The sequence below is a fragment of the Anoplopoma fimbria genome, chromosome 14 (genome assembly GCF_027596085.1).
Source record: "Anoplopoma fimbria isolate UVic2021 breed Golden Eagle Sablefish chromosome 14, Afim_UVic_2022, whole genome shotgun sequence".
NCBI lineage: Eukaryota > Metazoa > Chordata > Actinopteri > Perciformes > Anoplopomatidae > Anoplopoma > Anoplopoma fimbria.
The window spans coordinates 6384488-6404208 of NC_072462.1; the positions used below are offsets into that span (position 1 = coordinate 6384488).

Consider the following 19721-nt stretch of genomic DNA (forward strand, 5'->3'; position numbering starts at 1 on the left):
TCCACCCATCCATGTGTGCATTTCTTTTGACCTTGTGAATTTGTTGTTTTGCTGTGTGTGTGTGTGTTTTTAATTAGCTGAGGTATTAAATATAAAGTTATTAATGTGTGCTTTGCAGTGTTGTGAGTGTGTGCAGTTATTTGTTGCCTTTGGCTTGCCAAGTTTGTGTGTTGCACTGCAGCATTCCTCCACATGACATGTCATTATTTGAACCTTTCCCTCTTTTTTCTTTTCCGGTTTGCCCTCAGAGATACAGTCAGGGAGTTGTGCGTCTGGAGCGGCCCATTCAAATATCACAAGAGACTGTTGGGCCTTTTGTTGGGGATTATAAACGAACCTCATAGTCCTTTGTTTGTCCAACTGGAATGTTTCAACCATCAACAGGTTCTTGTTAAGGAGTCAGCTTGTGGTTGATCAGTGCTGTGTTCCAGTTACTTCTGGCCTGACCCTGACCCCAAAGCAGACCTGGCTATGTCTTACAGTGACTTTGGTCAGAGTTTTGAGGGGGGGGGAGAGGGGGGTTTGACCCATGGTGGCCCCATGGTGTGCGAGCATGGTGTGGATCTCCCTCAGGGTATCTCCAGTGGAATGTAGCACCAGATGGACATGATGGAAAACACATTCCTGCTGTTTCTGCTCCTCTTCTTTCCTCTCCTCCTCGTCCTTTTTCATCCACCAGAGTCAGTCGCTGTCCACACACATTCTCCTATCTGCGTAGTCTCCCCCTTCACCCTAACCTCCTCCCAGTCCCAAACACTTCCACACCTCCCATCTGTCTGTTTCTGTGGAATGTTTGCATTCCTAAACTCCTCGGGGCATGATGTTTTTTTTTAGGCGTGGCGAGGCATGCTTTGCATATGCTGAGTGAAAAGGGAAAGAAATATCCCGTATTTTATTTTACTGTCGAAGTGTCTCCCCCATGTGTGTTAGAACGGACAGTGTTTTTTTTTTTTTTTTTTTTTTTTTAATACGGCTGTTATGAAAAAGAGGCGAGGGAGCTGCCTTGATTTCCTGCCGATCCTGCGTGCCTGTGCATGAATGCGTGCACGTGTCAGTGTGTAAGTGTCAGCCGAGCGTGTGTGTGTGTGTGTGTGTGTGTGTGTGTGTGTGTGTGTGTGTGTGTGATGTTTATCAGTGATCTGTGTACGCACCGCTCCGTGCTGGTATGCTGAAGAAAGGGCTGATATTTTTTTAACGTGTTAAAACAGGTCACCACTGCAGACAGGCATCTCCTCAGCTGGCCACACACACACACACACACACACACACACACACACACACACACACACACACACACACACACACACACACACACACACACACACACACACACACACACACACACACACACACTTTTGCACATTGTAAAGACATCTCTTGCATTAACAGATATTCACTCTCAGAGGTGATGCTACCTATATCTATGGTGTTTCCATTGTTTAAACCATTATGTCTTGCCATCTTCCATGTGTCTGTTGACACTGGTCCCAGTTTGGTGTGTGTGTGTGTGTGTGTGTGTGTGTGTGTGTGTGTGTGTGTGTGTGTGTGTGTGTGTGTGTGTGTGTGTGTGTGTGTGTGTGTGTGTGTGTGTGTGTGTGTGTGTGTGTGTGTGTGTGTGTGTGTGCAGTTCAATTTATGTCATGTTCAGGCACATCCTTCTCAAAGTCCAGGCTTAATGGAGGTGTTAGAGAACACTGCTTCCTTTTGTTCAGCCTCCTTTTCTATCTGCTCTTTCTTCCCCTTTTCTAATCCTCTTTATGACTTTATTTTATTATTATTCTTTTTTCTTTCTTTCTTTCCTGCTTTCCTTCTTTCCACCAATAACAGAGCTTGGACCAGGTCACCTCCTTGACCAATGCCACCATTCTGGATGGCGGCGGGGGCGGGCCCAACGGTTCCCTCGCCGGCTCAGTGGGCTCTGTGGCTGTCTGTCTTCCTTCTGAGTCGTCTCTCACTGACTCTCTCCACACCTCAGCGGTGAGCTTACAGAGGATAGATGTCTGAAGCACAAGCAGAATACTCTGTATGAACAAACTCTCGAAGACGGGGTGATACATTGGGATATTGGACCCCTTCCTTTGGGCGGATTGGTGTTAGACGACAGCAGTTTGGTGTTCAGTGTTGTTGCTCAGATGATAATACAGTGACTCAGTTGTATCTCGTTGTCATTATCACTGCCCACAAACTGTCTGCTGTCTGATTATTGGCCTTAAAAGAATCCCAGTCGAGCATGTTGCACTGCATGTTCCTTTTGCCAGTAAATAGAATTACCTTTTACAAATGATGCTCTCCAGCGCCACCCAGTGGTCACGACCTTACCAAGCTTGTAAAACACACCGCTCACTCGACCGAACCAAACCTCAGCTAGCCGCTTCTCTCCCCTCTTTGAGCCACACATTCACCCTTGACGTCTGTTAGCCCAACACCCTGTGCCCCTCTCCGCACACCCACCTCACGCCTGGGTTTGTGTCCCTCCTCTTTTCCCGTAGAGCGAGAGCGCAAACGACGAGGGCGGGGAGGGGGAGTACGTCAACTTGTACTCGTCCAGCCAGGCCAATGGGGAGCTGCCTCTCTCCCTCAGAGTAAGTAGCTGACCGCCACGGGTGAAAGGTCTAATTCCATTTTTCACGTCCCATCACTTCGGGAATATGAATCAATTTGAAATGCGGCGAGGGGGCATTTGAAGAAAAAGGAGGTCCTGTTTGACTGGCAGACATCACTCGCGCGGCATTCATGTGTAGCAGTGAACCTGCTCATATTGATTCATCCCTCGAAGCTGATGGCACTGAAATGGAATGTGAATGTAGCCAAGTCTGACTGAGCATGACTTCAGGTTCATGAGTTTGCCTGCGAGGGACTTATGTGCTGTGGTTGGTGTCTGTGGATAAGTTGTCCGTCTGTATGTTGTTCTGACTGCCTGGTTGGTGACTGCTGTCTCTCTGGCTGCACTTTTACTGTAACAAGCATTTAACCTTGTTCAGATCTAGCACCTGACATGTCGCCGCTCCTAATGGGATTCTCCACGGTTCACCGGGGTTTTCAATTTTCCAATAACATTTCCCCATAAATGCTTATGTGCACCTGTGCATGTTTTACAGCGTGTGTTGGCTGTGCGCTTGTGTTCCCCAGCGTGTACGTTCAGGGTGTTTTTTTTTTTTTTTTTTAAGGTATGTTTGGGTTGTGAGCACATGTACAGTAAGCGAAAGCAAACATTGTGTAGGTGTGTGATTGTATTTGTGGTTTTACATGTGGTGGAGTTTCAGTGTGAATGAGCTCTACACTCTGGTTTGTCTCATCCGCTGGGTTTTTTCTTGTTCATACTGAAGAAAAGTTTCACTTTAACCATCAACATAACTGTTTTATTTTAAAAACATAGTGGTATAGACGTTTGTACAAAGCATACTTCCTCTCTTCCACCAACAGTGTTGCATGCACTGGTGGTTCATACGATCCCATCAATATCAAGCCGTCTGTCATTGCATGGAACCACTCATCAATGTTGTTCCATGTAACTAACAGATCACATGTTGATTATTGCTTTTCCCCTCATGATTAGGAAACAATCACAGCTGACGATGTGCTTCAGGACCCCGCCCCTCAGATGCCATCCACCAACAGCAAAGAGGCTTTGGACAAGGAGAGGTAAGGGTCGTCATGTTTATGCTCCTATAGGTGACATAAGCTGTGTCCCACTTCAGTTCCACATGCTACACGTGTACAGTATGTACTGTACTAACAGTGTTACGCTTCTGAAGTTATTATACAAGAAATCAACATGCTAGAAGTAATGCATTTAGTGCACGGTCAGATGGTCATAAGGCCAACTGAAATCCCATTTAGTCTTACCTCTCCGTAAAAATACCGTCAACGTTTTTGAATGTATTATGTCAAATGAGTGCAAAACTCAACAACACATTTATTTATGATTTTGTTTGTGATTCTTTTTCTCAAAGGATATGTTGTCATGTGTGAAGTGATTTACAGAGCACACATTTATGCTATAGCAAGAAAAATTCCAGCTGATAGCAGCTTTTTCATTCCTCGTGTGCATTGCATTCTGGGAGTGACAGACTGTTTACAGTCACACTACATACTTAATATGAGTTTAGAATGAGTATGTAGCAGTGCCACAACTAATTATTATTTTACCGATTAAGCTGCTGCTTATGATGTCATTTAATTGATTCATAGTTTTTCTCTAAAATGTTGTAAAATTTAAAGAAAATACCCACTATTATTTCACAGACCCCAAGATGATACATTCATAAACAGTCTAAAATCCAAAGATATTATATGCACTGATAAACATGACACAGAAAAACATCAAATCTGCACATTTAAGAAGCTCAAACAAACGACTGTATCAACATTTCAGCTCCTGTATGCAGTATGGTGTGTTGTGCTGATAACCGTTTTGATGACGTGTGTGTGTGTGTGTATTTCTTTGTTTTAGAAGGCAGAAGTCGACAGAGTCAGCGGGGAGTGATGAGGAGGACGTTGACGAGCTCTCCCTCATAGATCACAAGGAGATTATGAGCAGGATAACACTAAAACAAGAAGTAAGCCACCCACCACCGCTGATGCTGTGTACTGTTTTTAGAAATGTGCTGTGACAGTAGTGTGCAGCACCGGCATACAAAGCACATTTTATCCTGTTAGTCCAGCACAGGCTAAAGGTCACTGTGAGTCACTCAGATGTGAAATCAGATCCTGAGATGCACCAGTGATAGCCATTGCTGCCCCCTGCTGTTAAGTGTCTGTAATTGCGGAGCTGAAAATTGACAAAGCGCCCTCCTCCTCCTACGCCTCCTCCTCCTCCTCCTTTGTCCTGTGTGGTGCAGTCTGACAGACAGATGTGTGAAAACGCTCCACTCTGCAAGGTTAGGGGCAATGTGGGCAGCAATGATTCACAAAAGGAGATGCTGAGGGGTCAGAAATGGTGGGAGGGAAGATTCATAGCCTGCGGTGACATTCAGAGCTGTTACAGAAGACATATTGCAGTGGCTGGGCTTTGATCACACACACAAGTCTGAGTTTTTCTTCGTCATCAGAGGAGCTGGTGCAGGACAGGGAGGGGTGGGTGCTGATCAGAGGGGTGGGGGGTGGGGGGGGGGGAGAGCAAGCAAGACGAGAAAAAAACAGGAAGAAGAAGGAAAGGTGCATGCTACATTTTGGGCTAGAGTACATCACTCCTCATCAGCTCTAACCACTCGTTTCCTCTCCTGCTTTGAATCTCATCCATCTCTTTCCCTGCATCTCTCTGTCTGTCGTTCGTTTTTTCTCCATTTCTTTGCGCCTCGCTTGCTCTCTTTAATTTCTCCCAGAGTGACGACGGCCCTGACGTTCGTGCTGGATCAGGAGATATTCTATTAGTCCACGCTACAGAAACCGACCGCAAAGGTACAGTACCGAAAAACATTAGGACTCAAACACCCCCCGTGTGTTTGTTATGTTCAGCTCAGTATGTTAGTGGGCTTCTGGGTCACTGGGACAACTTCTGCTTCCTTGACAGACCTGTAATCATTTTAAAATCAAAGACAGATTTATTTATTTTTAGTTTGCAAAGTTTGGTTCTGTAGTTTGACAGATGTGTTATTACTTTTCTAATCTCCTCATCTGAGCAGCATTCTAAACAGCCTCAGTGTCTGTCTGGTTGAGTTATTGGCGATGTGTCAGTATATATTTCGGGTATGCAGCCTTCACATTTGATGATCTGTTTTCAGCTCGTTTAATTGGGAGCTCTGGTTGCACTTCAATTGAAATATGTTTGCTTTTTTCCCCCCCCTCTGTATTTGCTTGACAGATCTCGTTTTGTACTGTGAAGCCTTTCTGACTACGTATAGGACTTTCATAACCCCCGAGGACCTCATTAAGAAGCTACACTACAGATATCCTTTGCAAATCACTCAACATGTCACTCTGAGTTGAATCGCTGTTTAGTTGGATGAAGGCTGTTTTTTTCTTGTGGAGTGATTTTTAAAAAAAATCCATATTTACCCCCAAAAAATACTTGTTTGCTCATATTCAGCTCTTTCAGCTACAAACATTCATAGATGGAGACCTCCAATGCAACTGCAATCCTCTCCTGATGGATACGCAAGTTTAAATTACTTACTTCTGAATTTATTGGGGCTTGTTGTGATTGTACATTTTGCTTAATGCCACCTAATCAGAGCACAGCATCATGAACTTGTCCCTACCTGATTTTACCTGCAATGATCTAAAATGCTGCCTCTTTGGTAGCAAACTTCCACCTGTAATGCTGTGTCACTGTTTTTTAGCTAGCCGCTAGCTGACAGAGCAGCTAGCACATCTGTAGACTTTTATTCCTCCATGGATCTGACAGTGATTTCTATGTGATAACGTTTGTTTTCATACAATAAGGCTGAATGATAACTACATTGCTGAAAAGTAACCACAGCTTTTGTGCCATGCCCACTGTTCTCTAAATTGGCATCTATTTTATACCCTAATATTGAAATGTGTTTTAAATTAAAAAAAATAAACCAACATAGTTATTGATTTGTAGAACGGATGCACGTCATTTCAAAAGAGCAAAACTTCACACCTGTTGTCTCATCACTTGATGCAGCATCATATATGTGCCAGAGCTATAAGCTAAATGTGTTTCTGTATTTTGTCTTCCACGTGTAGTATTGTTCGTTGTTGTCCTTGACCCCTGAGCACATACACTAGGTTCTGCCACAGTCCGGACACCTTCAAGAAACGAGTCAGCAAGAACACATTCTTCGTGCTGGTCCGTGTGGTCGATGAGCTGTGGTGAGTAGAACATCTGGGGGAAGAACCTTTTCAGTGTGTGGTGCACCTCCTCAGGAAAATACGTCTCGAAGTATATTGAGAGGAAACTTGGTCTCTCCGTGAATTTATCATCATTAATGAATGAAAGCATGTGTAAGTTTAGAAGCATGGGTATTGCTAGTGCTTTGAATAGGATTGTTTATGCCATTATTTTTGCTTTTAGAGGTTTTTTTTTGGTAAGATACAAAAAAACATATTCCTGCTTAACAAATTGTGCTTATTTTTCTGATTTATTGTTAAAAACTTGATCTTATTACCTCTATAGGTCTAGAAAAACTATTCAAATTAAACCATATGAGAAGGGAACACACTCTTAAATCAAACTGCTCGCAACTCATAGATCAGAGCGACCTGTTGTTAGTATTTATTGCTTTGGGCTACAAATATGTCTGCTAAGAGCTGCTGTTGTTGACACCTGTAGGCGTCGAGTCAGCTCATACATAATTGATTTGAGGCTGGGATATAACGATAAAAGTAATTCTTCAGTCATATTACCTTACTAATAATGAATGGCAGCCTTATAAAATGTTTATTTGAATCCAGTCATCCTAAGAAATGTACTTTATTGTTCTGCCGACAGCTATAACCAGACAAATATGTCCCTATTTCTGCAACAGCATCCTCATATCCCTCTATTTTTGTTCCAAATCTCCCTCTAATTGATGTGTTATGGTCATAAACCAAACGTCTGATCATCAATAACAAGTTGAATCACTCTTCTTCTTTCCTTCTCTTTACCCCATCGCAAATATATAAACATTCCCTTCAAATCTTCTTCCTTCCTCCAGCTTGGTGGAGCTGACGGAGGACATCTTGAAACAGCTGATGGACCTGGTGTTCACGCTGGTGTGCAACGGCGAGCTCAGCCTCGCCCGCGTGCTCCGCAAGAACATCCTGGATAAGGTGGAGCAGAGGAAGCTGCTGCGCTACACTAACTCCCTCAAGCCACTCGCTGCCCGAGGGGTCTCTGCGAGGTACTGTGGGGGTCAAGGGTCGCCTTTTCTCTGAGACTGGTGTTGCATGTGTAGATAGTAGGTGTAATGTAACGTGACTCTTACCCAATTGATACAACTCTTCTCTTGTACACTTTTCCCCCAAAACGATGGCATTCGATCAGTCACATGACTTTGCAGTGCAAATGTAAGAGAAATACAAATGACCATGAATACAACACTACAACCACTTTTCCAAATACAGTCTTTCATCTCAATTTGACATCCTCAATTTGACATTGACAAGGGTATAGCCTGACACTGAGGTTTTATTAGACCCGTCATGCACAGTGTGGGATGCATTAAACTTCCACCATCGTTGTTGATGCGGCCTAAAAGCATCAACGTACATTCTCAAATCTCTTCCATCTCTTAATATTTATGGATAACTTTAGCTAATTCAGTTAAAAGTTGAATTGATTAGTTCGTTTTCATCACCAGATGAGATTTAAACTCTTAGGATCATTTTCATTTTACAACAAGACCAGATTTTCCTGTCAAAACATTTGACTGCTCTAAAGGAATCATCCTAAAAGACTTATTTAAAGACATCACCTAATCATTTCTGTGTCCTCACAGGCCTGGAACTCTCCATGACTTCCGCAGTCACGAGATCGCGGATCAGCTCACTCTTCTTGATGCTGAGCTCTTCTATAAAATTGAGGTACGGTGGCTCCTTTGTGTCAATCCTCCCCGGTATGTTGACATTCATTGTGTTTTGGGCTCCACTGGAAACAGCCCAAACTCTTAACTCTTTCCTGTTCTGCTTCAGATTCCCGAGGTGCTGCTCTGGGCCAAGGAGCAGAATGAGGAGAAGAGTCCGAACCTGACTCAGTTCACAGAGCACTTTAACAACATGAGCTATTGGTAAGACCAACACACACACTTCATGTCTTCACCATCTCGCTCTCTGCCATTGGTGTTCCCTTTTATACCATCTTGATGACACCACCCTGTTTGTTTCTCTTTGCCCTATAGGGTCCGATCTTTGATAATTCAGCAGGAGAAAGCTCAAGACAGAGAGAAGCTGCTTCTCAAGTTCATAAAGATAATGAAGGTAGGTCGTCTTGAATATCATAATTGTTGTGTTCATTTCCTTTTTGTTTAATGCTGTAACTATCTATTCAAATCTCTTATTACAGCACTTAAGAAAGTTGAATAATTTCAACTCCTACCTGGCAATACTATCCGCTCTGGACTCCGCCCCCATCAGGAGATTGGAGTGGCAGAAACAGACCTCAGAGGTGAGAGGTTTATGAGGTTATCATATTAAGAGATGTGAAAGATGTTGTAGTCTCTGAATATACACATCTACTCTCACTGGTTACAGTATTGTGTTTCGTACTTTTCTCTCACGTCGCACCTTATTCTCTTCTCAGGGATTGGAGGAATATTGTACGTTGATTGACAGCTCTTCGTCCTTCAGAGCCTACAGAGCTGCTCTGGCTGAGGTGGAGCCTCCATGCATCCCGTACCTGTAAGTGAACGTTTGAACTCGTACAGATGGTTTATTTTATTTTTTTTAGCTGAGAGCAACAACTTGACATGACTCCTCGTTCTTCCAGGGGCCTCATTCTGCAGGACTTGACCTTCGTCCACCTGGGGAACCCTGACCTCATTGAGGGGAAGGTCAACTTCTCCAAACGCTGGCAGCAGTTCAACATCCTGGACAGCATGCGGCGCTTCCAGCAAGTGTAAGTCCACTGGGATGAGTTTACATTATGATGAAAAGATGCACGTACTCTTGATACATCATTAGAAAGCTTTGTTAACATCAATCACAGTAATAAATGTCATCATTTCAATGCCGCTGGCAGGAAGTACAATGGATGCCTACTTTGTTTTTCATTTAATGTTAATATCATAAAGCATCGCTGCCATCTCCACATGGGCTGTTTGCTTTCTCCCTAATGAATTACTGCATTAATCAAAGCCTCCACCTCTTCTCATCACAGGCACTATGAGCTGAAGCGCAACGAAGACATCGTCTGTTTCTTCAACGACTTCAGTGACCACCTGGCGGAGGAGGCCCTGTGGGAGCTGTCGCTAAAGATCAAGCCCAGGAACATCACCAGGCGCAAGACGGAACGCGAGGAGAAGACCTAGGGCCCCGTGGGCCTCCGAGACTGACCTCCAACTGTGCTTCATGACACTAACTCCACTTTACTACAGACTGAGAGAAAGACGAATGGAAGCTATCCGCTGGAGCTAATGGAAGACTCGTTGTGGGGGATGCAGAACAAACTACAGACAACTGAAGCGTGGCTGAGGTTTACAAAGAGCTCTGCTGCTCTGGGAGATTATATTTGGGATTACTGCGGCTCCGGCGTTTAGACGGGTAGAGATTCGGTGGCTACGGTGAAAAACGAGAGGGAAGCCCGGCCCCAAAGGATGAGTGAGGAATCACACAGAGCGGACAGGGAGACGCTACGGAAATAACCAAAGTCTGCTCCCTGGGCTCTCTGTTTTAGAGTGGAGCTGTTGCGTGTGTGAGATTTGAGCTGAATGGTCCATTACTTTCCAAGTTGCTCCTTCCTCTTCCTTTTATGTATGTGCCATTTGTTGGTCTCCTTGACTCATGACTTCCCCTCAAACAGCAGAACCACAAGAGCAGACCCGCCCCCTGAAACCAGATGAGGGGGTGAGGGGGTTTGTACTCGAGAAGAAAGGATGAACATAAGAGACTGGAACCGATGAGTTTGTTTTGAAACATTTTGTGTAAGAATCATGTATGGTTATGAAATGTATTATATACAGTGCTCCTTTTGTTCTTAAAAAGGATGTTTATGCTTATGAGAAGAGCTTAGCTTCTCCCAAAGTGCCATACATGTGTGTGTGTGTGTGTGTGCACTAAAAAAAGCAAAGCAAAAACACAAAAAGATAAATTACTAAAGATGCTGTGATCTATGTATGTCATACTGAATAATTGTGTGCCGTGCTCAAGTGTAGAGAACCATCAGGCAATCACAATCACATCCCAGCCATGTCGGTGTGTGAAAGCGTGTTTGTGTGTGACTGAAGTCCTCGGTGACTTGTGTGTTTGTCATTCCAAAATGTGCTGTAGTAAATCATTTTGACTCCCCTCTTGGGATATTGGTCAAAACCAACACATCACACTGTGCTCTCAAACTCCAATAAAACAAACAGCTCTGTTTCTATACACTTTGTGTTGGTCAGAAGCTTAATTGTCATCGTCAAAACTCAGATAGGACGTACACTTTTCCATTTATTATAGTACAGAATCGTCAGTGGAAAATTAACTTTAAAAAAAAAATGAAGACGTGTATTAAAAGGAAGCACTAATTAACAATCAAAGTGTGACACCGCTACACCACACAGCCACCTGGCCTAGATTTAGATTGAAATAAATTAAAACAAAATGAGGAAAGCAGCAAGATAACAGGTTAGTGCGATTATATTTTAAATATAATCTGAAAGAAACAAAAAAAAGCAGGTATAAATATAAGCTCAAAGTGCAAAATTGTCTGAAATTAAACATTTAAATAAAGCTTCCTACCTTCAAAACATTACCATACATCTCAGTAACCGCTCATCTGACCACAGTCAAAGCTGAAAAGCCAAACACTATCTTGGAAGACTTTTTACATGTGACAAGAATTCTATTATATAGCTTATGAATTGATAATTACAGTGAAATTATGAAGAGGTTGCAGCACTGAATGTCTGCACAGTGGGATTGTGGATACTTCATGAAAAAAAACTGATGCAGAAGGTGAGACCGGCATCAGAGTAACTGACTCATCCCACACAAATCAGTCCCAGCGATCCCAACGCAAAGCTCCTATTCACAGTCTCGACACATCGGTCCACCATCGCATCCAAACAGTCTTAATGAGGCCGACAACTCGGCTCCAGCAGGATCCTCTTCCCTGAAGGATTTGCGGCTCCGTTCTGCAGGTCGCCCGGCTCAGAAATGGCCCGTTTGAAGCCGCGTGCATGGCCATATGTGGACGCACGCTGCCACTTGCAGATGTCACCGTTCAGTATGTCTTGGATGTGCTGTACGATGAGGTTGATGGCCACTGGGGAGAGACAGAGGATTTGTCAAGCATTCATGCTGGAGAAATTAGCAGAAAAGCATCTTACATAGGAAAAAAAACAAAAAACACTTACCCATATTGTCAACTCCCCTTGGAATGATGACGTCTACATACTTCTTTGTCTGAGAGAGAAACAAATTACTTAAGATTTTGTTTGCAGAGTAGGACACTGGAAAACAGGAACACAATGAGTGATAACCATCATACTTACAGGCAAACAAAACTCTTCAAAAGCAGGCTTGACAAATGTTGTGTACTGCGTGAGAATCTGCTCCAGGTCTCTCCCTCTGGTCATGTCCCGCAGAACTACAGGAAGTTGAATTATTTATACACTGTGGCAAGATCTGGAATAACGTGTGTGAGGGAGAGTTCAATACCTCTGCGAGACAGTCTGACGTCTGAATCCGTGTCCACAAATAGCTTCATGTGAAACATATCACGCACTTTCTGGGGGTAGAAGACCAGGATCCCCTCAAAGAGGACCACGTCTGCTGGGTAAACTGTGATCCTCTCCTCCAACCTGGAAATATGCACATATTCTTCATACAGAGGCAATGTTGATGACAATTGTTAGTTTAAAAACAAAAAAGAAGATTTCTCTTTAGGGCTGAACCAATGTGAAATACTTCCTTCCTACCTGGAATGGGTCACAAAGTCATATGTTGGAACTTCAACCACCTTTCCCTCCACGATGTCCTTCAAGGTTTTGTACATTAACTCGGTGTCAAACGCCTCTGCGGGACATTAAACAGAAACAGTAGAAATTTGAATGCAGTGCATGCAGCATGTAAACAAACTGAATGTACACATACAGTACATGCTCAAGAATAGACTCTTGAAGTTATTCAGATACACATAAATAACCAACAGCCCCAGTATTACCAATAATTTGCAGCAGAGTGGCATATCACAACTAAATAGTTAGTGCAGAGTCGGTCAAGAACAACTGTAGAATAGTCGTTAAATATCTTTGTCACTGCAGTTTGACAACCAAGATTGCAGATTACTTGCTCTAATTCCAGGTGTGACATTATTTCAAAACAGATGTGCATCCTACTGCTAACAAAAGTGGCAAGGTTTTTTTGTACAGTATTTTATAAGCCATGTGACTTATGATGTGAAAAGCACAGGAGACAATTGAGGGTAAATAACAAAATGTCCAAAATACAGTACCAGTCAAAAGTTTGGACGCACCTTCTCATTCAATGGTTTTTCTTTCTTTCTTTATTTCTACATTGTAGATTAATATTGAAGACATCCAAACTATGAAGAAACACATATGGAATTATGTGGTAAACAAACAAATGCTCAACAAACCAGAATATGTTTTATATTTTAGATTCTTCAAAGTAGTTGAATGAGAAGGTGTGTCCAAACTTTTGACTGGTGCTGTATGTTTTTGTTTTTTTAAATAAAGCAATTCAGTACTAGCACATTGCATTTTACACATCAAATATGCAGTAGTGTGTTCATTTATAAAACTAGGTATTCACTTGCCTACAAAATTAAAATCTGTATGGCCATTATTTGCTTACATACAGTACCAGTCAAAAGTAGTAAAGTAGTCTAAAATATAAAACATTCTGGTTTGTTGAGCATTTGTTTGTTTACCACATAATTCCATATGTGTTTCTTCATAGTTTGGATGTCTTCAATAATAATAATCTACAATATAGAAAAATAAAGAAAAAACATTGAATGAGAAGGTGCGTCCAAACTTTTGACTGGTACTGTACATTAAAATAAAATGTGATAGAACTATTTAATAAGAATGTTTAAACATAAATAAATCCATAATAGGATTGGTGTTGGTTGGAAAAGTCTTAACACATCAGTGCACCTCTCTTGCATAAGTGTGTGTGTGTGTGTGTGTGTGTGTGTGTATATATATATATATATATGTGTGTGTGTGTGTGTGTGTGTGTGTGTGTGTGTGTATGTGTATGTATATGTGTATAAACCTGGGCCTACCTGGGTGATCAAAGTTGTACTGGCCCTTCAGCGCCTTGGCCTTCTGCTCTGTAGTCAGGACTCTGTAGAAGCTGTCCTGGCTGATGATAGCCACCTGCCTCTGCCGGTGGTCCACCTTGTTCTGGCCCAGGAGCTCCATGATTTTGGCGCAAACTGTTGACTGCAGCACAAAACTTATTGTTATGCATGACTCCTCCTCCTGCTGCTTTATTTACAAGGTTAAACCAGCACATTGACATGCATTAGGTGGAGGGGGTCGTAAGGAACAGTAGGGGAAGCAAACCAGTGTTTACTAACAGTGACCTTCTGGATGCAGCGTTCCTGTGCATCAGCTGACTAAGCTAAGCTACTTGGGATGCTAATTTCCGGGGTCGGGGGATCTTCTAGCCTAAATATCGGACTGACCTTCCCGCTGGCGGTTCCTCCGCTGACCCCTATAAGGAAAGGGTGGTGGTGAGGCCTGTTTGCCTCGTCTAGGGCTCCGAGCGCCTCCATCGCGGTCCAGAGAGACTGCGTATATCCAGGTAGCTTGACGGACTGCTAGCTAGGCTATCTGTAGCAATAACAACGCGCTGTTCTCGCGAGAACTGACGCTCTGGGTTACAACGCGCTGTTCTCGCGAGAACTGACGCTCTCGAAGCCCAAAGTGTCGAGACAGGAGAGTTTGGAGCGGAACTGAATTTAATGATACAATTAAATGTGTTAAAGTATAAATATATACATTATCAGAAATACACGTTTACAATCTAATGTTTCTGAATACCTTTGGTTCTAGTTTTAAATGGTTCTGGTTTTAAATGGTTCTAATTTTAAGTTTTAAATGGTTTTAGTTTTAAATGGTTCTAGTTTTAAATGGTTTTAGTTTTAAATGGTTCTAGTTTTAAATAGTTAAATGGTTTTTGTTTTAAATGGTTCTAGTTTTAAATAGTTCTAGTTTTAAATAGTTAAATGGTTCTAGTTTTAAATAGTTCTAGTTTTAAATGGTTCTAGTTTTAAATGGTTCTAGTTTTAAATGGTTTTAGTTTTAAATGGTTCTAGTTTTAAATAGTTCTAGTTTTAAATGGTTCTATGAGTATCATTTGCAATCAGTTAGCTGGGATTAAAGATATATATCCTCTGATATTAACAACTAGTCTCACACAATTCCCTATTAATTACTCAGAATCCATGACAACAAGTCAAATAGCAAAACATGCGTGTTTATTATATATTACAATTTAAATATCTTACAATATACATAAAAAGTGTAGGCCCAGCATTATTGTTTTCCTGGGTCTCTGTCTGATTTCTCCGTGTTTTCACAGCGTTGAGACTTGTCTTTGATGGATTCATCCACCAGTATCTCCAAAGCAGCACTTCCTTCAATCCTCTTCACAGTCTCTCCTTTGGCAGCAAGGATTTCCTCAATGTTTCTAAAGTAAAAATGAACACAGCATTAGTCATTCATAAAATATACCGTACAGAGCACTATTGGTTAATCAAAAATCATAATTTCTCTAGTGCATTTTGAACTGGTTGTGCTTCTTAGATATGCAAAAAGGGTTGCAGAGGTGTTGTTTATCCACTTAACCAGTATTCTGTGATTTCCATTTACCTGTAATCTTGCACACTTTGCACAAACCAAATTTTGCGATCTGTCGATAAAGTGCATGTTCTACTCTACTTCTCACCTGTCTCAACTAAAATTATCTTTTAAAAAGAGATTTTGCTGCTTTGTTAAACACTGACAATATACATCAGCCATTAATAAGTAACAACAAAATGTGGACCAGAAATTCCGATATATTTGAGGTAATCTACAAACAATCGCCATTACAGAATTTGTCTACCAGAGTGCATTAACAAGTTTATTTTTCAACTTTCAACGTGTCCCACTCAGTTCATATCTTTGTCATCATTCTAAGTAAACCAAATTTAAGAAACGCTTATCAAAAAAACATCAGGGCAAGCACATAACTTTTAATGGTTCTGTTTTGAATGTAGTTATGAATCAATGACATATTGCTGTTTATGAAGTCCAATCAGCACCAACCTCTTCCCTTCCAGGTCAGAGAACCAGCAGAGGTTATCAGCAATGATGTGGTGCTTCTTACATCCTGGACATGTCACTATCACAACACCTTTGTGATAAGCCTGCTTGGAGATCTTCTCTGTGGTCCTGGTAGAGCAAACCTGCAGAAAGTGATACAGCCAGCATGTCAGGTATATAGGACTCAGAAACATGTCACAATAAAACACACACAAAAAAAACCAAAGACAGCCAAAACAATGTGGATGTCCCAACACTGGTACTGGTACCTTGCATGTGTACACGAGCTGATAATGTGTGGACTGGATCTTTCCAATTGCGTCACTTCTGGTACTCAGTGACGTTGAGAATCCTCTAGAACTGCTAACACGAGGAGGTAACAAAATACTCAAACTAAGCCCGTCATGTGTGGAGGGAAAGCCCGATCTGGCTGTGGTAGGACGACAGCTGACACCGGACAGCAGTCCAGACGGAACCGACCGGCTGTGAACGCACCGAACCGACCGGCTGACGGTCAGCATCGTCTTCATAGAACCGGACGGACTCATTCTACCGAAAAATGTATGTAAAAGCAACATGACATGTGTTTAAAAGGCTGTCTGCGGCACGATTTCATCAACATGTACTTTGGCGCGGAGTGATGACGTCGAACATGTTGTCATTTTCAAAATAAACTTTATTAACAAATTGTTCTTCCAACATCCGTTTATTGTCATTACAATGAATTTACATAAAAGTAATATCATGCTGAACAGACAAATTTAAAAAAATGGATAGGAGTTATGTGATAGAGATTCTGAGCTCTGTTTGACAGAATGATATAGGCTTTAAATATACTTTTTTGATTAAAATCTGTGAATTAATTATTTACTAATAGTTTTTTCAGTTGTTGAAAGTACATGAACTCAAGTACTATAATTAAGTAGCCTACAAATTAGAGGTAATATGTAGAAGGCTATTCCCATTGTATGCTACATTCAGGCAGATATTTTGTACTTTGTGCTTCACCACAATTGCCTGACAGTTATTTGTTACTTTTTTAAAATACAAATATATGATCAACGAAAAAGAAAGCAAAAGTGTGGACAGGATAAAGGGCAGCATGGAGAATATGAAAGAAAAAAGTGTCGCCAGGATCTGAACCAGAAACTTGGCATTTGGCATAACAACAAAAAGTCATCAATCCTGGTAAGTATAGTTAAGCCATGTCAAAAAAATATATAGACTCTGTTTTTTCTTAATCACAGTTATAGATTTGTTTCCACTTTCAAAATCCTTCAGCAATGGACATAATTATTGCATCCACTCTCTCTTATCAGTAAAAGATAAGATTATTTATGTGCCTAAGGGGAAAGTTTGCATAGCGACCACAGTTTATAGACTGGTTTTGGGTGTGATACAAAGACTAGGAGGAAACAGAACAGCTAATCCTGTATCAATGTCAGCTAATAAAATACTCAAATTATGTACAAATGAGGATAGTGAAGTCTTGTTTATGCTCATTTGCTATAGTTTTCTACCTGTTCTTCCTCAGTATGTGTGGAGGCAATCTTGCAAAAGAATAATTGCAAGTTAATATTTAAACACCAACATTCATGTCCATGTGGGGAAGTCCAGGCATTTCTCTGACACAACCACCAGAGGGTGGCATAAAGAATTTGATCACACCTCTCAGATTCAGATTTTCCTTCCAAAGATATGTCTGGGGAAGCATTGTGCAGTATTGTCATTTCACTCAGTTATGCACATATTGTTTTCCTCGCTTCATTGTCTCCCAGTGCTTTAGAGAGGAAGGGAGAAGTAGGGCAGGTTATGCATAACAAAACAACCTTCACCAACTGGCTGAGGCCAAGGCTGCTGCAGGGGTGCGCAACTGAATTGAATGGAAATCAGCACAAATGACAAATTAAGTGAGCTGGTGGTGACTGAAGGGTGTGTTGCTTAATCTTGCTCTGAAGGGTGGGCTGAGCTTGTTTAGGTGGATCTGCAGTCAGTCTGAAATTAGGAGGCCTCCCAGTGCAGACACACTGGGAGGCCTTTATGTTGAGTCCACATACAGTTTTGTCTGTTGTATTCTTCTGTTACTGATTGGAAAATAGTCCTTACAATAAGGGATGTCAGGATGAAACATACATTTATGATTTAAGATAAGCCAGGACAGAAAAAATATTATCTTTCATTTTCAAGAACATAATAACAAATGCCATGACCTTAAAACACATAATCCCAATATGCTGCTTGTTTAATATCCCATCACATGCTTAGTCGATCTGATATTCTGCACAATGTTATAGTAACAATGAATTCCTTATTTAAAAGCTCTAACTTGAAGCCAACTTCAATGGCCACTTTAAAGTCAATACTACATCACATTAAAATATTTTAAATATACTCTTATAGACCTTTAAAGTACAGCAGTTTATGGAATTGCAATATACCATTTATCTGGTGTAACTGTATAAGCACTGCCAGTGGTCGAATGTCACAAAGTACATTTACTCAAGTACTGTACAATTTTGACATACTTGCTCTTTACTTGAATATTTGCATTTTATGCCACTTTAAACTAGTACTAGAAATACTTTTTACTCATTTACATTTATTGACACTTATAGTTACTAGTTACTAATGACATTAAAAAACACATCATATATTTCTAATAGTACCATACAGCGTATCTAGGTAGAATACAAAGTACCTCAAAGGGGCTCCACATTGACGAATTACAACATTTAAATGCTCTTAAATGTATTTGTTAGTGATTAAAAAAGAATAGCATAACATTTTATAATAATATAAGATTGGGAATGGAGCCAGTACTCTTACTTTTGATACTTTAAGTGTATTATACTCCTGTACTTTTACTGAAGTTACATGTTGAATTCAAGACATTTAGCCTACTTGAGTATCGTTACCTTTAGACTGTGGTATATCTACTTTTACTGTATTTAAGTAATGATAAAGGATCTGAGGACTTCTCTCACCACTGATCATTACATAAAGTTAAGCTACAACATTTAATACAATATCTAAATAAAACAACCCCCACATCACCATAAAAGGAAAACATTTAAAGAAAACACTGTAAACAGATATCGTATATTACTAATTGGATTATAAACACATGATTTGCACGTAATATTCAAACAATTAGGTTAGTTTAGTTTAGTTTAGTTTATTTGCACAATTGAAAAATATAAAAAACATAACATTGATAAATGATATTACAGTGCAGGAAGGAATTCAAGACTTTTAGCCTATTTGAGTAACGTTGTTTTTAGACTATGGTATATCTAATATTACTTAAGTAACAATAAAGGATCTGATCATTAAATAAAACTGAGCTAAAACATTTAATACAATATCTAAATAAATCACCATAAAAAGGAATACATTAAAAGAAAACACTGTAAACAGACATCTAATATTACTAATTGGATTATAAACACATGATTTGCACGTAATATTCAAACAATTAGTTTAGTTGAGTTTATTGGCACAATTGAAAAATATAAAAAACATAACATTGATAAATGATATTACAGTGCAGGAAGGAATTCAAGACTTTTAGCCTATTTGAGTAACGTTGTTTTTAGACTTTGGTATATCTAATATTACTAATTGGATTATAAACACATGATTTGCACCTAATATTCAAACAATTAGGTTAGTTTAATTTAGTTTAGTTTAGTTTAGTTTAGTTTATTGGCACAATTGAAAAATATAAAAAACATAACATTGATAAATGATATTACAGTGCAGGAAGGAATTCAAGACTTTTAGCCTATTTGAGTAACTTTATCTTTAGACTGTGGTATATCTACTTTTACTTAAGTAATGATAAAGCAA

The 19721-nt window shown here is 40.6% G+C and overlaps 3 protein-coding genes across 7 annotated transcripts in view; 1 reads left to right on the plus strand and 2 right to left on the minus strand.

Moving 5' to 3' along the window:
* rapgef1b (Rap guanine nucleotide exchange factor (GEF) 1b) overlaps nucleotides 1-10940 on the plus strand; it is a 42962-nt gene extending 32022 nt beyond the window's left edge. For 4 of the 5 annotated variants that reach the window (XM_054612993.1, XM_054612996.1, XM_054612994.1 and 1 more), the window contains exons 11-24: nucleotides 2490-2582; nucleotides 3557-3642; nucleotides 4454-4559; nucleotides 5325-5400; nucleotides 5804-5888; nucleotides 6688-6780; nucleotides 7608-7793; nucleotides 8391-8475; nucleotides 8584-8678; nucleotides 8790-8868; nucleotides 8954-9055; nucleotides 9191-9288; nucleotides 9377-9505; nucleotides 9767-10940. In XM_054612993.1, the coding sequence (XP_054468968.1) occupies nucleotides 2490-2582; nucleotides 3557-3642; nucleotides 4454-4559; nucleotides 5325-5400; nucleotides 5804-5888; nucleotides 6688-6780; nucleotides 7608-7793; nucleotides 8391-8475; nucleotides 8584-8678; nucleotides 8790-8868; nucleotides 8954-9055; nucleotides 9191-9288; nucleotides 9377-9505; nucleotides 9767-9917 (1464 nt within the window). In that variant the 3' untranslated portion in view covers nucleotides 9918-10940. The remainder of the gene's footprint in view (nucleotides 1-2489; nucleotides 2583-3556; nucleotides 3643-4453; nucleotides 4560-5324; nucleotides 5401-5803; nucleotides 5889-6687; nucleotides 6781-7607; nucleotides 7794-8390; nucleotides 8476-8583; nucleotides 8679-8789; nucleotides 8869-8953; nucleotides 9056-9190; nucleotides 9289-9376; nucleotides 9506-9766) is intronic. The other variant, XM_054612997.1, reaches the window with a different exon arrangement.
* An 84-nt stretch (nucleotides 10941-11024) lies between these two features.
* On the minus strand, nucleotides 11025-14430 carry uck1 (uridine-cytidine kinase 1). The gene is made up of 7 exons (XM_054613000.1): nucleotides 14249-14430; nucleotides 13844-14003; nucleotides 12510-12606; nucleotides 12250-12392; nucleotides 12084-12178; nucleotides 11946-11994; nucleotides 11025-11854 (listed from the first exon to the last, which is right to left on the minus strand). The coding sequence occupies exons 1-7, from the start codon at nucleotides 14336-14338 to the stop codon at nucleotides 11661-11663; spliced, it is 828 nt and encodes a 275-aa protein (XP_054468975.1). The 5' UTR covers nucleotides 14339-14430; the 3' UTR covers nucleotides 11025-11660.
* A 590-nt stretch (nucleotides 14431-15020) lies between these two features.
* Nucleotides 15021-16509, minus strand: dnlz (DNL-type zinc finger). Its single transcript, XM_054613001.1, has 3 exons — nucleotides 16142-16509; nucleotides 15876-16015; nucleotides 15021-15255 (listed from the first exon to the last, which is right to left on the minus strand). The coding sequence occupies exons 1-3, from the start codon at nucleotides 16448-16450 to the stop codon at nucleotides 15102-15104; spliced, it is 603 nt and encodes a 200-aa protein (XP_054468976.1). The 5' UTR covers nucleotides 16451-16509; the 3' UTR covers nucleotides 15021-15101.
* Nucleotides 16510-19721: the final 3212 nt, after the last annotated feature.